The sequence below is a fragment of the Geotrypetes seraphini genome, chromosome 16 (genome assembly GCF_902459505.1).
Source record: "Geotrypetes seraphini chromosome 16, aGeoSer1.1, whole genome shotgun sequence".
NCBI classification, from domain to species: Eukaryota; Metazoa; Chordata; class Amphibia; order Gymnophiona; family Dermophiidae; genus Geotrypetes; species Geotrypetes seraphini.
Window position 1 is genome coordinate 30,077,617 of NC_047099.1, and position 17,318 is coordinate 30,094,934.

A 17,318-nucleotide genomic window follows, 5' to 3' on the forward strand; every position below is an offset into this window, starting at 1 on the left:
TCCTTCCACTGATCATAGCTGCATTCTTGAGGGACAAGACACTGAAGTTTGAAAGTGGGCTGGTAGCAATGGATGTCACTGACACACATACACACTGGTCAGCAGAGAAAGGGCCCTGCCTGGGAAGATATCTGGCAGCTCTGCTTCAGCTGATTAGAATCCAAATGGCCCCAGCTTAAAAATTAATAAAGACTATTGCTATAAATGCTTCAGCTGAAGAAAAGTCATCTGAAATAAAGGCTGCTTACTTAAAATCTAAATAATCTTCAAACATTTTTTAATCGTACACATTGCAGCATTAAAACTTAGCATGGGGTGATCTTTTCTTCCTCTTAAAGGTAGAACCTCTCCATTTGACGACATTTTTTTTCCTATGTGTCAATTAGTGTCTTGAATAGTTGTCGTTGAAGCCCACCAGGCATACTGATATCATGCTCCATACTTCTGTATGATGAAATAGCGCCTGGAGGCTTTTTGACTCTGCAGGCTGTGACAGCTGTTGGAACACTTACACCAGGGGTGTCAAAGTCCCTCCTCGAGGGCCACAAGCCAATCGGGGTTTCAGGATTTCCCCAATGAATATGCATGAGATCTATTTGCATGCACTGCATGCTAATAGATCTCATGCATATTCATTGGGGAAATCCTGAAACCCCAACTGGATTGCGGCCCTCGAGGAGGGACTTTGACATGCCTGACTTACACAATTAACAAAGTCAGAACAGGAGCTTTGCGAGTCCTTCCTTTAACTCTGAAACTTTTATTTAACAGTAAAGAGTGAAAATAGATTGTACCATTACTACAAAAAGTGTGGGTTTAAAAGCTCCCACAGCACCCAATACATGACTCTCTCATTTAGAACTAAACCATACACATGACACAGACAATAACACTTCATTCCTGACAAAAATAAAACAAACCAACCCAAACAGTTGGAAAGATTGGCACTTAAGCTGTAGTTGGCCATGCTATGTTAAGAAACATGAAATACTAAACTTTATACATGCTTGGACCTCCCAATCTCAGCAAACATTTGGAGGCTATAAAGCAGCAGTTGGAATGCATATATTAAATGGGAAAGGGGGGATACTAAGACTTTTGGTACAGCTTCAAAGGACAAATTAAAACAAAAAACAACCACCCTCCACACAAATGCTACTGATCATGAGCCCCAACTGATCCAATACTATCTAGAGCAGGGATCCCCAAAGTCTCTCCTTGAGGGACAAATCCAGTCGGGTTTTCAGGATTTCCCCAATGAATCTGCATGAGATCTATGTGCACGCACTGCTTTCAATGCATATTCATTGGGGAAATCCTGAAAATCCGACTGGATTCGGCCCTCAAGGAGGGACTTTGGGGACCCCTGATCTAGAGCTATGACAGACTTGGGAGTGACCTGGCTAATGGTTACCTCTAACTGGGTAACTATCTGAACAAATGTTAGGCCATCTGCTTTAGAGCCAGATGTTCAATATCGCTGTCCACGTACGGTATGAAAAACACTACTGTGGGCTGCATATTACCCCCCTTAATAATAATAACAGGAAAGCTTGCTCAAAATAAAGGTAGATCCTTTGACAAATTCTGGTCAGTTACCATGTTGCCGAACAAGGACACCCACCCACTTTGATTTATCCTGTGACACTGGGGGATTTCTTGTTTTAAATAGTGCCGGCAAATCCAAACCTCTACTATCCCTGGAACTCTGGAGCACAGCAGAAAGGATGCAACGTACTAAAACTGCAGAAGGGACGTGGGAAGGTTCATAGTTCTATATACTAAAGGAACAGCAAGGGCAAGGCTGGAAAAAGAGGTGCGGGCAAACTATTGCAGGAGCGTATTGTACTCCAGCTCTTTCATTTTATATGTTGACGAGAGTCCCCGATTTTAAATTGAAAAAAAAAAAAGATCTTGATTTTAAGATAAAAACAAAAAGATCATTATAATCAAATTTAGAAACATTTCCTCCCCAACCTAAACCACTGGCATTTAAGATGATCTGAACAGGCAGTGTAACATCCACATCAGGAAAAAGTGGTCTTGGCACAAGTACCCTTTGCTAACTATCCACTAGGTGTCCTTCCAGTGGTGTCGCTGATCAACAACTGGCTCTTGCTGTCCCAAGTTCTTCCAACGACTCACCGACTCGCGGGTGTCACTGTCAGAATTTGCTCACCAACTGTCACTCGGAGTGTGTCTGAGGAATTATTAGAGGTCACTGTCGGAGCACCTTCCAGCAGTTACCAACCAGATACGTGGTCTGGCCAGCACCAACAGTGACCAGTCACTAGGTGCTATCGGCTGAGCTTCTTCAATGAGGACGTGAACTAGTCTAGTCAGTAATATTGCTAGCCCCAGTAGGATTAAATGCTATACAATTTTATTCTAAAGTGCTCAGACCCCTTATTGGGTCTGTAGTGCACACACAACACTATTTCTGGGTCAGGAATGGAAATGATGAATTGGTCCATAAAGGCAAGCAGTGCAAAAGAGAGGACAGCCTGGCTGTGATTACAGAAATGATTACTTCCAGGTCCAGAAGCTTCATAAAGAGCACCTCTCCTTTGCTGGGTCTGTAGCTGGAGTATTCTCAAACTCACGCTGAAATCAGAGGTGGGAAAAGATGGGTTTATTGCAAAGACACAGCACCTCTTCCCGAACCAAGCTGAGGGATGGCGGCACCCGCTGTCTATAATCCAGTGCAGTCCAGGACTCTTCCCCTTTTATTTTCCTAGATAAAACAATCATAAAACTGATCCATGATGCATGTCTTTTTGTTAACCCTGGAGAAATACCATGGTCAGAAGTCCTGCAGGGAAGTAAGAGAAAAAAGTCAGAAAAACGGTCCCACTGAGGAATAGAAGGATTACTACTACCTAATTCTAGAATTTGATTTGTTAACTTGTTATTCCACTATTTGCACAACATTGCAATAGATCACAATATTTACATTCAATCTTAAATGTACACAGCACTGTACAATACACATTAAAGAAAGTCTTAAGAAAAGCATACCAGAATTGCAAGAGAAAACTGCAACATCAATTTACATATATTACAGGCATCCTACAGACTACCATACACTATGTCTTACATTAATAAAAATCATTCTAGTGCGACAGACACTTTCTTCCTAAACCTTTGGATGGTTTAACCACTTTTCACGAGAATTCTTGTAAATAATAATAATAACAGTTTATATACCGCAATACCGTTAAGTTCTATGCGGTTTACAATAGATTAAGCGAGGTACAAATTGATTGAATTTAAGAGGGGAGAAGAGGAGAGTTAATAGGACCGGAAATGATTTGTTGAGGAGAAAGAGATTAATAATAATAACTTTATTTTTGTATACCGCAATACCACAAACAGTTCAGAGCGGTTTACAATGTGCCAACTCTAAGGTTGAGGGTCTGCTTCTAAGGGGCAGACTGCTTTGCAGTGTATCCACTTGGACAGCCTGCACTAACAGTTCAGGGACCAATCCCTTGGGAGCAAGGCTTGCTCCAGGTTTGGCCACAGTGGATTTGAGCACAGGCTGCTGACCGCGTGGCTCAGTGGCAGTTTTTCCAGGATCGGAGCTGACTATATTCCTCCCCCCAACTGTGCATGCGAGGTCCGGTGGAGGTTGAGATTTCCGGCCAGTTTGTTGGGCCTGAGAGGCAGTCCAAAGAGACAAGCAGTCTGGTTTCCAGGCTAATGAGGCAGAAGTTCTCCCTGTCAGCTGTCTGCAGCTTCAACACTTATAGCTCCTAGCATGAAACAGTGAGTAGCAGGATAACAGCCTGAAAACAAAATCAAGGTGGTGGTGGTGTTCAAATTAGGTTTTTTGGGTTCTGGGGTTAGAGTCAGGGTCCCCCACCTATAAAATCCCCAAATCATTAGTTTTTGGACCCCAATGTACCTCTCCCAGGCTGTTTTTTGAGCTAAAATCGCTGTTACAGTGGCCATCTTGGACTTCCCAATTTGAGAATAAAAGCCTCTATCTGCCTCAACACACCTTGTTTTTGCTTAAAAACAAACAGATGGAATGGACTCCTTAGGCCAGGATAAGTTGGATTCATGTCAGATTTGCACTGGATGGCCATCTGAGGATCGGGCATGTTCCACGTGCCACACGAGGGGGAAGGAGCCACTGGCTTATCCTCTAGTCCCTTGAGGGGGTGTTAGCGCCCAGATGGTGCAAAGACCAGGAAAAAAGTCCAGGTTCGAGGCGAAGAGCATTGCAAGTATGTCCCCAGCGAGGCACAGCTGCAAAACCCCAGAAGGGAACTCACAAGTGTCTGCAGGAGCTGTATAATGTTTAAAGCTTACATGATTAATAAGGGCCGCATGGAACCTTCGGGGATTATGGCCATGGTGCCAGGGTCCCCTCCCGAAGAGCGCAATTCCCCAGCAGCAGTGCTATGTGCAAGACGGGGAGGTCCAGTCTGAGGAAGACGAACGAAGAGGGCTCTATTTCAATGCCTTTACTCTCCCAGATCAGGGTCTTTTGTAGCAGAAGATGCTGCTTCATCTCTGGTTGGGGGGGGGGGGGGGGAGGATCTGGTGGAGGCCCTTGATCTTGGAGAGCACCTGACTGGGTGCTCGCTGTTTAAGACTTCAGTGCTTTTGGAGGTGATCACAGAATCCCCCCAAGAATTAAAGATAGACGCTGCAGTCCTCGCTTATGAGCAGCACAAACCACCTGGGTTTTCTCTCATCAAGACATTACAAAAATGCTAATGGACCATTGGGAGATCCCAGAGGGGTCCTTTTGAATGGCCAAAGCCATGGCACAGCTCTATCCAGTGGATGCTGATTATTGCCCCAAGTGGAGGAGGAGCTTAATAGTCAATGCGATAGGTTGAGACCCATGGGAACCAGATTTGATTCCCACTACGGCACTTTGTAACTCTGGGTATTTCTCCATAAACAAAACAAGTACCTGAATATAATATGTAAACAGCTTTCACTGTAACTACAGCGAGGTAAGATTAGGCTCTTACCTTGATAATCTTTTTCCAGTAGATGAGTATAGTAGGCTGGACAAGTGGGTTACTTCTCTGAAACCACAAGCTTCTTACAGAAAGATGTTATTCACATCTTTCTCTGGACACACAATTCGATGGAGGCAGTAGGCAGGAAGTTAGTAACTGACAGGGTGCAAGCCTAGCTTTGAGGGAAAAAGGTCCCTAAGCTCCAAAAGCGAAAATGCAGGCTGGCTGAACAGGTTCTCAGATGGTTGCCTTCTTCTCACAGGCAGAGTTGTCCCAGGACTGGTGGGGTCCTCTGAGCACCGCAAGCCTCAAAAATTTGGATGAAAACCCAAAAATACAAATCTACTCAGAGCAGATAAGAAAGACACTTTCTCAACTCACTTGCACAAGGAAAAACTGAGGAGACAGAATACAGCCCTCTGGGGAAGGAGGCGGAGCTAAAAGATGTGAATGACATCCTTCTGCAAGAAACTCACAGTTTTGGGGGAAGTAACCCACTTGTCAAGCCTGCTATACCCAGTGCACTAGAAGGCAGTATATCCCTTTCAATTTTCCTTCCCCACTCTCTCACTTCACCAGTTTATTGCCATTTTTCAACTCTTTATTACAGCCAACAATTCTTTTTCAATCGGTAATACAGTGAAACACAGACTACCTCCCCTTCTCAAAAATATATAGCAAAACTAGAAGATATGCAAAGGATAATAAAGCTGATTAAAGAGATAGAATAGCTCCCTTGGGAAAAAGTATTAGAGTACAGTTCTTCAGCCTGCAGATTGGACTTTTGGCTAAGATCAAGTGTAGTATCTGTTCTTATCAATTTATTATCTGATATGTCCCTTATCTAGGGACGATATATTAAATTGATTTTTGGAACAGGGAGATGGAATAGGAGCTTGCTTCATCCACTCCACGCATCAACCTGGTATTGCAGTATCTCCAGGAATGGTGCAAGAAAAAAAAAAGAAAAGAAAATGTCTATTATATCCCTTATATTTGTTCCACCCCCTCATGATTTTATAAAGAGAGAATAATTATTTACTTCTTCAAACAGAACTAGGACTGGGTACATTCCACAAAACTTAGTATCAAATTTAAAACAAATTAAAAATGGTTTTTTTTGGTCACTCTGCATAAATTAAGATGTAGACACTGAAGCGTGTGATTAAGGCATCTAGCACAGCTGGGCTTAAAAGAGGTTTGGACAAGTTCCTGAAGGAAAAGTCCATAAAAAATGAGTAACAAAGCTACCATTTATCCCTGGGAGAGAGGAACAAGTAACTGATCTGCTCTTGAGACTGCTTTCTAGCAATTCAAGGCTGACTACTGTTGGAGACAGGATGCTGGCCTAATACATTCTTGGTGGTTCTTATGCTCTTTCATTAGAATGAAAAAGGAGAGTGAGACCCATTATGGACAAATATTTTTACCCCTTCCCACACTGGAGGTTAGCCTAACTTATGTTTATTCGATAAACCACTTTATCCAGCACGTGGGGGGTCAAAGCAATGTACAAACATAAAACTTAAAAATGTAAAAGGAAAGGAAATCCATTTGAATAAGAGAAAAGAAATGCACATATACAAAGGTACACAAAACTAAAACTATATTAAAAGATAAGCTATAGAATTAAAAAGCACCTTGTCTCCTCAGATCAGGCTCTAGATCTCTCTGGAGTAGCTAGAAAGGAGAATTAGGAAGGTGAAAGGTTAAAGGCCTAAGGCCTTTTCAAAAAGAAAGAACTTGAACTTCAGAAAACTAGGTTCTAAATGAATATACGGAGGTAAATCACGGAAAAAGAAATAAACATGATAACACATTACCCAGGACATAGGCAGCCACCAGCTTCTGTATGACCGAAACATGAAGGCTTTCTGGGACCAGCAAGCTGGGCTCACCCTGCAGAGGCAATATCAGCAGACACAGGCAGATGGCTCCTACGCAGATGTGGAGCGCCAAGATGCCAGGAGAGAGTGGCCGCGAGGATCCTGTGCAAGAAAAGAGTACTCGTCACCTCTACTGCTGTTATTCTGCCTCCTTCCCTTCTTTGCACATTTCCATCTGCTACAAAGCAGTCATCAGCAATAGGAATATCCAACAGCTGCTCACCTCTTTGCAGCGACAGTATATATGAAGGGTACCAATTCGCCGGGGCCTCCCTCCTCCTTTCCACTGGGCTCGGCTCCAGCCTCTTGGTGGGATATAAAGTAGAAGGAATATCTTTCTGACCCAGAATCTTCCGAGTGCCCTCTTCCGATACCTCAATCCGGAACTTGTCAACTATCCCGTAATGCCGAGTGCTGATATCCCTGTGCCTCACGACGCTGCAAGAGGAAGTGATTGAAGGTCAGCCATTACCCCTCTACACACCACACAGGGACTGTGTTAATTTCAGGATGCTTTGCTTCTCTAGTTCAGTTGAAGTCCAATCTTCTCACAAGCTAGTATTCTTTACAATGGGAATGCTTTTAAACTCCTATTCTGTAGGACTGTGAACCAGTTCAGCTCTTACTATAAGCTTAATAATCAGCCCTTGCAGAACAAGTAAGAATCCCTCATCTATACCTACAAAGACATATCAAATTGCTCTTTACATATGAATTTAAATCTACAGTCCAGGAAAATTACACAAAGATAAATCTGTATGTGCAACATAATTCCAGGTGAGAAATAAAGCCTACAGCAGCTCATACTGCTAAGAGGAGTCTAAATACAGGGTGCCCACAAAAACACTCCTTGATTTTAAATGGTTACAAAATCAAAACTTATTGGAATATGTTTAGAAATAAGATGACAGCCAATACAAGTCCCAAAAAGCACAGTTAGCAAGTTCTTACACAACCGATCTCTTGCACTTTCACCCTTATAAGCTGCAATTGGTGCAGAAGTTACAACCTTCAGACAATGCAACGTGACAAAATCACCAGGTGTTCAAGTGGCCCCCAAGATCACCGGACATTACTGTTTGTGACTTTTTCCTTTGGGAGTATGTGAAAGACAGAGTGTACCTACCTCCACTCCCCGCAACTATGGGTGATCTGCAGGAACACATCACTGAAGCTATAAACGTGATCACGCCGGATATGATTCAGAGAGTCTGGTCCGAGCTCGATTATCGCTTCAATGTTTGCCGAGTGACAGGTGGGGCGCACATCGAGCGTATGGAATCAATAGATACCATATGAAACTTTATGAGTTGATGAAACTGTAGCCTCAAAGGTGAAAGAATATTCCAAGAAATTTTGGTTTTGTAACCATTAAAAAATCAAGGAGTGGTTTGGGGGGAACCCTGTTTATTCCCTCCTTCCCAGGATTGGTACCTGTTTCTGAGACCTAAATTCTATTTTAGTTGGATAAGAATACATCTTTTCTTTTCCCTCGAGTAAAAGGCAACTCTGTGTGCATGCCCTTCAAACAAAACTAAATTAGCTAGGTTTGCTGTAGCCTCCCCATGTCTGCTTTCACCAACTGTAACACAAGATACTGGACAGTCAATGACTAGCAATTTCTACCATCCCAGGACTTTGACATGGAAAAGCAATGTTACTTACCGTAACAGCTGTTATCCAGGGACAGCAGGCAGCTATTCTCCGTTGGATCACGTCACCCGTTAGTGAGAATACCTGCCTGCTTGTCCTGGGATAAAAACAAATTCCTGTTTAGATTGATTTAGCGGTATATAAGAAATAAATTACATTACATTACATTAATAGCCAACTGTTTAAAAGTCAATAATTCAGCAGCCAAAGACAGAGAAATGAAAAAGGGTTTATCACCTGGGTCAGATGCTTTTAACTGTGCAAATAACTGAAAAAAAAGCTCTTTTGCAAGAGCAAAGACTTACATATCTATGCAAGACTGTGGCCGGATATGTCCTTTGGCATCCACCACCGAATATCTGAATGGAGCTGTGCAGAGAACTTAAGCAACCAGAAAAGAAGAGTCACATTTAATAACACCAGAAGGGGAGCAACAAAAACCAGACAAGTCTGAGAAGTTCTGCTGTGCTCCTTTTACAAACCCGTACTACTGCTTCCAGTGCAGCAAAAAGATGAAGTCCAGAGGGACTGAATGGGCTTCATCACAATTTGATGTACTGGAATCACTAGTGCAGTTTTGTCAAAGGAGCTCTGGGTTTAAAAAAAAAAATTATTTATGCTTTTATCGAAAAACACAGGCAAAGCAGCTAATACAATGCAAACAAAGGTGTAGTAAGACACAAGGAAGCAACAGCTAATCCAGAATAACCTCACCATAAACAAGCAATCAACCCCCCCCCAACCCGTTCAACAGCAAAACACCATCAAATACCATACTTTAAGCATGTACACTGTACCATCGTTCAAAGGACCTTCACAGTCTGTTAAATTTGCCCCAGGCACCCGTTCTCAAAGCAGTCAATTTGTAGAGCATGTGCCAATCTTTTAGCTTACAAACAATCAGTTTCCAATCTAGGATAGTTTGAGAATTCCAAAAACTGGGCCAGCACCACTTGGGTGGCCATCAAAAGTAATGCTACCTCCCCCTCAGCCTCATACAGGATTGAAAAGAGCCACTACAGCAGAGGGAGAGAAAGAAGCGCCCAATATATCGGCCAAAAGCTGAAACACAAGAGGACCAGTATGGGGAAAGGAAAGAACAGCTCCACCACATATGAAAGTATGTACCAGGCGCCCCACAGCCTCTCCAAAAGGGTCCTCGGAGCGCCCCGCTGCAATTTGGCAAGTAGCTCTTGAGTTTATAGCCATTCTCCACTATGGGAGTTGCCATGCCCAGGGAAGCCGTGTCACCATAACAGCTCCCACTCCTTCTGTGAAACAGGTTTACCCATATCAATCTCCCACGATTTCATATATCTCGAGGGAGTCACCCCCCCTGCACATTCAAGCACTGATAAATTTATGAAACATCCTGCTTTTGTACAACCAGTCCCAGAAGTTGTTCACACTCAGTTTTGCCCCGAGAGGTCCGTAATATCCCTGCAGACTATATCAAAGGAGCTCTAAATTCATGAGCCAAAGCACCAATGTTAATGCCAGCTCCAGCCACTAGGGACAGCCTAAGCCAAATCCAATTTTGTTCTCATTACATCATAGAGTTGAATGCGTTCGTCTCATTCGAAGATCTAAAGGAGGACATGATCTCAGAAAGGAGCAGGGTAAAATATGGAGGATGAAAATTTTCACTTGTGCTTTATGACAAGAGATCCACTCTAGACAGAGACAGGAATAAACCCCTCTAGGAATGACAACCCATGAGGCAGGGAGGACAATTGGCCTTGGAGAATTTTTAAAAACCCAACAACAATCTTTCCCCCTCTTTTACGAATGCATAGTGCGGGTTTTAGCGACGGTAACTGCTCCAATGTAAAAGAGGGGGTTTGTTCCTTAATTAAATTAAAAAATAATTTAAAAACTGTGTTGTGTATTTACTCAGGTCCCCGTTGTCTAAAATTACATTTTGTTTAAAGATCAGAAACTACTCAGTGTAACATATATGAAGCGGGGCAAAACTAGGACTAGATTAGCCTGTTTTGGTTGACCTAAGAGAGAAGGTGACCCTGTAAAAAAAAAAAAAAAAAAAAAAAAACTGGTCAAGTACCGTAGATTAGAAGCAGTGCTGCACATTGCCATGCAAAAAACCTGGATTAAAGTCAGGTCTAAGGATAATACATAAGTTTTGGGGGGTATTAACTTGTTAAGTCAGATCTAGAGATAATACATAGGTTTTTGGGGGGTATTAACTTCTTAAGTCAGGTCTAGGGATAATACATAGGTTTTTGGGGGGTATTAACTTCTTAAGTCAGGTCTAGGGATAATACATAGGTTTTTGGGGGGGTATTAACTTCTTAAGTCAGGTCTAGGGATAATACATAGGTTTTGGGGGGGTATTAACAACGAAAACATTCAAGCTCCGATAGTTCAGCATATGATGCGATTTAAACACACAGTATCTGAATTGAGATGGAGGGTGATAAGATTGTTTACAACAAGAAGGGAGGGTGGAAGGTAATATGGAGAGAGTGTTAAACATCAAAGAACAACGCTGGACCCATAACCTCGATACTGTTGAGCCAGCCGGTTTGAACGCTGAAATTGAGTGGGCTTCTGTGTTCTGATTCTACCAATAGGACCGGTGGAATCTCAGCTGTTTAGATATGTTAGCATGTAGTTGCGGGAGTTAGCTTGCGTCCTTGGGGCAGGAGGCGGGCTTTTCCAGTAATAGGTTTATCCCGAGGGGGGTTGGTCTTTCAGCTGTTCAACTATAAATAATGAGCCCTGAAACGCCACCGCCATCTTACAAACAAAAGTGAACGTGTGGGTTGGATGTAGAGAGCTGCACGGGAATGACGGGTGGGGACGGGTGGGATTTCTGTCCCCGCGCAACTCTCTAGTTGGATGTTAGCGGCTATGGTAAGGAGAATTTTGTTGAGATGGGTATGATTTTTTGTATTATGGTAATGGGGGTATATTGAAGAGATTTTAATTACTGTGATATGATTTATTGTAGAGTGGATCCCTGACGAAGCGACGGCAAAACATGTCGGGTCCAACTGCTTAGTCTACTGAAGTGAAAAAACAGTCGACTATTACCAAGATAAGTAAAATTATAAAACTATAAAAATAAGAGGTTTAAATAAAATTAATGAAATGGATAAAATGGAAACTAGACCAGCGAGGAGTTAACACATGAATCTCCCCAGAGAGTTACATCACATTACATTAGGGATTTCTATTCCACCAATACCTTGCAGTTCAAAGTGGATTACAAAAGAATTATCAAGGAAGTATTACAACAAGAATTTACAAAAAAAAAAGAAATTTGGTCATTTTCAAAGAGAGTAAGAAATGAGTATGGTTATTTGTTTGGGGTAGTTGGCTTTAGTGAGAGGTGGTGTTTGAAACTTGCGATGTTATTTCTTTTTTCAGGGATTTCTTGAAGAGTATGGTCTTTATTTCTTTTCTAAAAGTTTTGTAGTCTAGGGATGTCGTCAGTAGATTGGTGATTTGGTTATCCAGTTTGGCTGCTTGAGTGGCTAGGAGGCCATCATATAGTTTTTTCCGTTTGACCTCCTTAATTGGGGGTATGAGAATGGGGTGTGAGTTTTCCTATGTCTGGTTGAGGTATTCACTAATCTGTAGATTTGCCCCATCTCCTTAGACTTTTCTTCCCAAGGATCAGGTGTGTCAGCCAATTCCTCATTTCTTTTATGAGGTATTGTGCGACACCTAGAGTGGGACAGAGGAGTGGTGTTTCTGAGGTCTTGTGGCAAAACATTGTATGCGAAATTTAAAGGACGAAGGTGGAAGAGCTGAAGAGTGTATGAGTACCTTAGAAAAAGCAGATTCAAGTAACTCTTTATATGGCATTGTTGCTCAGAAGCAACATGTGTCTTCTATGGCTCTTATGGGAGATCTGCATCTCCAAAGGCCTGTTACTTTGCACTGTTGCTCTCGTTCAACATCAAGTTACATAAAGCAGCCGTTTCATTATCTGCCAATTAAAGGGTTGAGGAAGCAGCATGAAGAGAGGAGCAATGACAGGGGCCTCGGAATCCCCATTAGCAAAGGTAAAGGAGTGCTGAAGTTCTGGAAGGGGTGAACCCAGCCCCCACCTCCCCTGCCTCACTGGGTAAGCTGAGCTTGGGTGTAGTAACCTTAGTCTCAACTTTATGGCCTTGCCCTGGAAATGGACTTTAACATGCAGACCTGCTTTCCCTATCAGCAAAGTGCTCCGACTCAACAATCTGAAGCAACACCTGCACTGAAGGGAAGGATTAAGGCACAGTTAAAATTATTCATGTGCCTCAGATCCTGTCAAATGTATTTTAAGACATAAGAAACATGAGAATAGCCTTACTAGGTCAGACCAATGGCCATCAAGCTCAGTAGCCCGTTCTCACGGTGGCCAACCCAGGTCACTAGTACCTGGCCTAAACCTGAAGAGTAGCAACATTCTATGCTACCGATCCAGAGCAAGCAGAGGCTTCCCCCATGTCTTTCTCAATAACAGACTATGGACTTTTACTCCAGGAATTTGCCCAAACCTTTCTTAAAACCAGCTACTCTATCCGCTTTTACCACAACCTCTGGCAACACATTCCAGAGTGAAAAAATATTTCTTCCTATTGGTTTTTAAAAGTATTTGACTTTGATCGTAGCAAGTCAGCTGCTGACAGAAACATGAATGGGGCCATGTTAGAGCCATCCTTACCAAAAGAAGTCTACCACCCACTTCTTTGTGCATTAATGTTCCAATCAGAGAAAAAAAGTTCGCAAGCAGTGCTTCTTACTGGCATTTTCTCTGTCTTGGTAAGAGCTATGTTCTCCAGATGATTTATTTCCCACCTTAAAACCTAACACAGCAGTGACAGATCATCCAGATGGAAAGCATAGGATCCAGGGGATCTGAAGAACACAAGCTTCTTTTTCCTCTCCAAGTTGATTACCCTGATTACGGAGAACAAAAAGAAGCTAGGTCCTCCTTAATTCTATGCTTTCCACTTTAAGTCACTGAAGGGTATGAAGGACACTTGGACAAACTGCTCAGTGAAAAAAAGAAAGCCAGATCCTCTGAATCTTATCCTTTCCATTCAAAGGAACCACTAGCAGTTTTTAAGGTGGCAAGCACAAGATCCAGCTTTTACCTATTTCCAGCAACAGATAAATATATTTCTGGTTTTATAGTGAGGCAGAAGGCAATTTCCTCTGGCTGAATTAATTTGACCTTTTCACACAATGTAATATTTGTGGAGGTTTTTGCAGGTACTGCCAGAGGAAGTAGGGCATACCAGGTCACTCACATTACCAGGAAACACCACCTTCGAGGTAAGAAGCATTACCGACTCCAGGAAACAGGTTGTGAGCGGGACTATGGGCCGGAGGCACTAAATTGTCTAACAATTGTCGTTAAACTAGTTTGGCTGGTTTAGCAACGACTTAGTTTTCCAACCTGATGTTCCAAATGTCTCACCATGTGGTTTTCAGTACGTTGGTACATTCTCTGACTCCGCCATGCAAACTAATTAGTATTAAATTGAGATCATCAATATTAAAATGAGCCATCTGATCAATGACCCAACATTGCAAAGCCATGCACTAAATTTAGGAACAACTAATAACGACCCCAAAAACTGATTATTTTTTCTGTCTGTCTGTTTCCCACTACAGCCCAGAGGGATGCCTACCCTCTCCTATCGCCATGAAACCCCACCCCAATGTCATGAACCCTCTCCCCTTCCTCACTCCCAAACTTTAAAAAAATAAATAATCAGCAGGAGGGATGCCCACTCCCTTCTGCCTCAGCCCCCTGGCTCCCCCATACCCTCCAACCCACCCCTGTACCTCTTATTTGAAGACAGCTCAGTCCCTCCTACCCACAGGACTGCCTCTCCAAAATGGTGGGCCTTCCCCTTTCTGGTGCATCCTGTGATGAATGGGGAGGGGCCTAAGACCTTGATTGGCTCAGATGCCTAAGGGCCCTCCCATTGTATCCCAGAATGCATCGGGCAGGGGATCTAAGGCCTTATTGGCTCAAACACCCCCTGGGACAGGCCTTAAGCATCTGAGCTAATCAGGGCCTTAGAGATCCCCTGACCAGGGCACCCTGGAATACACAGGGAAGATGAAGGCACACCATTTGGGAGAGGTGAGCGGAGGGACTGGGTATCCCGCCTCTTGTCTTCTTCAGGTAAGGGGGTGGGTTGGTGGTTGAGGCACGAGGGACTGAGAATCCCTCCTGCTGATTCTTTTTCAAAGTATGGGCAGTGCGGAAGGGAAGGGTCCTGGCATGGGGGTAGGAAGGAGTGGGCATCCCTCCTGCTGTTTTTTTTTAAGTTTGGGGATGGGGAAGGGGAGATGGTTTGCAGCATGGGGGGTTGGTTCTACAGTGGGCCACCCAGCAGGAGGGAGTGGGCATCCCTCCTGCCAAATTTTTTTTCCTGTGGGCCTTCGTTAAGGGAGGCAGCCATCATCCGGGTGGGAGGCGGCAATGGTACTTTTTTTATAAGGACATATATTATGAGTGTGTAACACACACAAACACACCATCTGTGCCACATTAAAAAAAAGTCTTCCTGCCCCGAACAGTTGATTGGCAGGAGATTGCTTTGGGGCTTCCCCTGCCATATCTGCACATCTGTGAGAATCCCTTTCTGAACAATCGATCGGATGGGATTTTGGCAGACATCCACAAAACTTATTTGCATGGGAAGCCATTTGAACATCGATCACCGTTTTGAAATCATCCGAAAAAAAATACCAGCCCACAGCAACCTGCAGAGTCTTAGCTACCATTTTTAGTGCATCTAGGACCATGTGGTGAATGATTCCTGCAATGGATCCTACCTAGTGAATCCAGCACCCCCAGCTAGTCCTACACCCAAAGGTTCCTCACCTCTGAACCTGAGCACAGAGCCGAAGGGATTGTAGAGAGTCAGCACCTGCTTGTGGCTGCTCCGATTATCGGCACAGAAAACCAGCTCGGCAGGGAAGGCGAAGACCGGCACCGAGCCGGGGCAAGCTGCCGGCTCTTGCCTGCTCTTCCTGCCACCTGCTTCCACCGTGCCAGCGGCGGGACGGTGATCTTCAGCCGGGGCCTGAGACGGCCCCCGGCGCATGGAGGATTAGTCCGCTGGGGCATTTGCGAGCATCGTCCTCTTGCGGTTGGTTAAGCGATCCCTCAGACAGTAGCTGGGCATATGGGAGAAAAGGAAGCAGAAAGTAAGCAAAGCAAAGCAGAGCGCCACCCTTGCGTCACATGCATGAAAGCAACTCACCACCCCCTCACGCCACATGCATGAAAGCAACCCACCACCCTCACGCCACATGCATGAAAGCAACCCACCACCCTCGCGCCACATGCATGAAAGCAACCCACCACTCCCTCGCGCCACATGCATGAAAGCAACCCACCACTCCCTCGCGCCACATGCATCAAAGTAAACCCCCCTCTGCGCCACATGCATCAAAGTAAACCCCCTCTCGCGCCACATGCATCAATGCAACCCACCACCTCTACGTGCCACATGCATCAATGCAACCCACCACCCCCTCGTGCCACATGCATCAAAGTAAACCCCTCTCTCGCACCATATAATTCAAAGCAACCCACCACCCCCTCGCACCACATGCATCAAAGTAAACCCCTCTCTCGCGCCACATGCATCAAAGCAACCCACCACTCCCTCGCGCCACATGCATTAAAGTAAACCCCCCTCTCGCGCCACATGCATCAAAGCAACCCCACCACCCCCTCGCGCCACATGCATCAAAGTAAACCCCCCTCTCGCGCCACACGCATCAAAGCAACCCCACCACCCCCTCGTGCCACATGCATCAAAGTAAACCCCCTCTCGCGCCACATGCATCAAAGCAACCCCACCACCCCCTCGCGCCACATGCATCAAAGTAAACCCCCCTCTCGCGCCACATGCATCAATGCAACCCACCACCTCTATGTGCCACATGCATCAATGCAACCCACCACCTCTTCGTGCCACATGCATCAATGCAACCCACCACCCCCTCGTGCCACATGCATCAAAGTAAACCCCCCTCTCGCGCCACATGCATCAAAGCAACCCCACCACCCCCTCGCGCCACATGCATCAAAGTAAACCCCCCTCTCGCGCCACATGTATCAAAGCTCCCTTAGCAGCGTCGGGGCTCCAACCCTCCTCCCGAGCGCGCGCGGGCAGCCCTCTTACCACGGAATAAAAGGCCGCCTCCTGCTTGACGGGCAGTTTGTCCACTTTACTTGTGAAGTCACCGGTGAAGTCAAGACGTCGCCGCGTTTGGCGGCTTCAAAGTGGGCCCGCGTGACGCCACTTGTTCCATAGCGGTCACACGACGCTAAATTCAAACCGCGTATTTGCGTGCCTCCGGGGCCATAACTGACCCCTCGGCCGCAAAGCTTAATGGGAAATACGTCCGGCCCTTCTCTAGCCGACCAATCGCCAAGCGGCCCCCCTGCGCTGACGTCATCGCGAACGCGCTCACTGGCTCTCTCCTCGGCCTATGAGAGTGCGGGTGTTTGATGACGTCAGGGCAGGGCTTTAAAAGGGCCAGCGGGATGAGATTTCGCGTTACCTGATGAGAGCGCCCAACGGCCCCTGAAAAGAGAAAAGAAAAAAAAAAAAAGAGCCCTTCGTGCTCAGCTCCGCTCCCCCGGCTAGCAGAGATTGGCCGAACTAGCTGATTGGATATCCCATCCGCCTATCTAACTAAAGGCCGCCTTCAGCCCTGTAGTTCGTAGCTGATTGGTTGTTGTAGTAACGTACGTCATCCGCTATTTCGGTCATGCCTATGCAGTGGTAGTGGGGGTGAATGGCTTGAC

The 17,318-nt window shown here is 44.9% G+C and overlaps 1 protein-coding gene and 1 pseudogene across 1 annotated transcript; one reads left to right on the forward strand and one right to left on the reverse strand.

Moving 5' to 3' along the window:
* Positions 1 to 737: 737 nt before the first annotated feature.
* On the reverse strand, positions 738 to 16,915 carry MOSPD3 (motile sperm domain containing 3). The gene is made up of 6 exons (XM_033925162.1): positions 16,690 to 16,915; positions 15,378 to 15,673; positions 8,827 to 8,902; positions 7,092 to 7,306; positions 6,806 to 6,970; positions 738 to 2,812 (listed from the first exon to the last, which is right to left on the reverse strand). The coding sequence occupies exons 2-6, from the start codon at positions 15,598 to 15,600 to the stop codon at positions 2,781 to 2,783; spliced, it is 711 nt and encodes a 236-aa protein (XP_033781053.1). The 5' UTR covers positions 15,601 to 15,673; positions 16,690 to 16,915; the 3' UTR covers positions 738 to 2,780.
* LOC117350948 lies at positions 5,739 to 5,941 on the forward strand (annotated as a pseudogene).
* Positions 16,916 to 17,318: the final 403 nt, after the last annotated feature.

What these genes read in the sequence shown, in the direction of transcription:
- MOSPD3 (XM_033925162.1), bottom strand. Translation starts at nt 15,600, where the DNA reads ATGCGCCGGGGGCCGTCTCAGGCCCCGGCTGAAGATCACCGTCCCGCC. An exon ending in TATACTGTCGCTGCAAAGAG is followed by an intron (nt 6,971 to 7,091) that starts GTGAGCAGCTGT and finishes TTTCTTGCACAG; the next exon opens with GATCCTCGCGGCCACTCTCT. An exon ending in GGTGGCTGCCTATGTCCTGG is followed by an intron (nt 2,813 to 6,805) that starts GTAATGTGTTAT and finishes ACTTCCCTGCAG; the next exon opens with GACTTCTGACCATGGTATTT.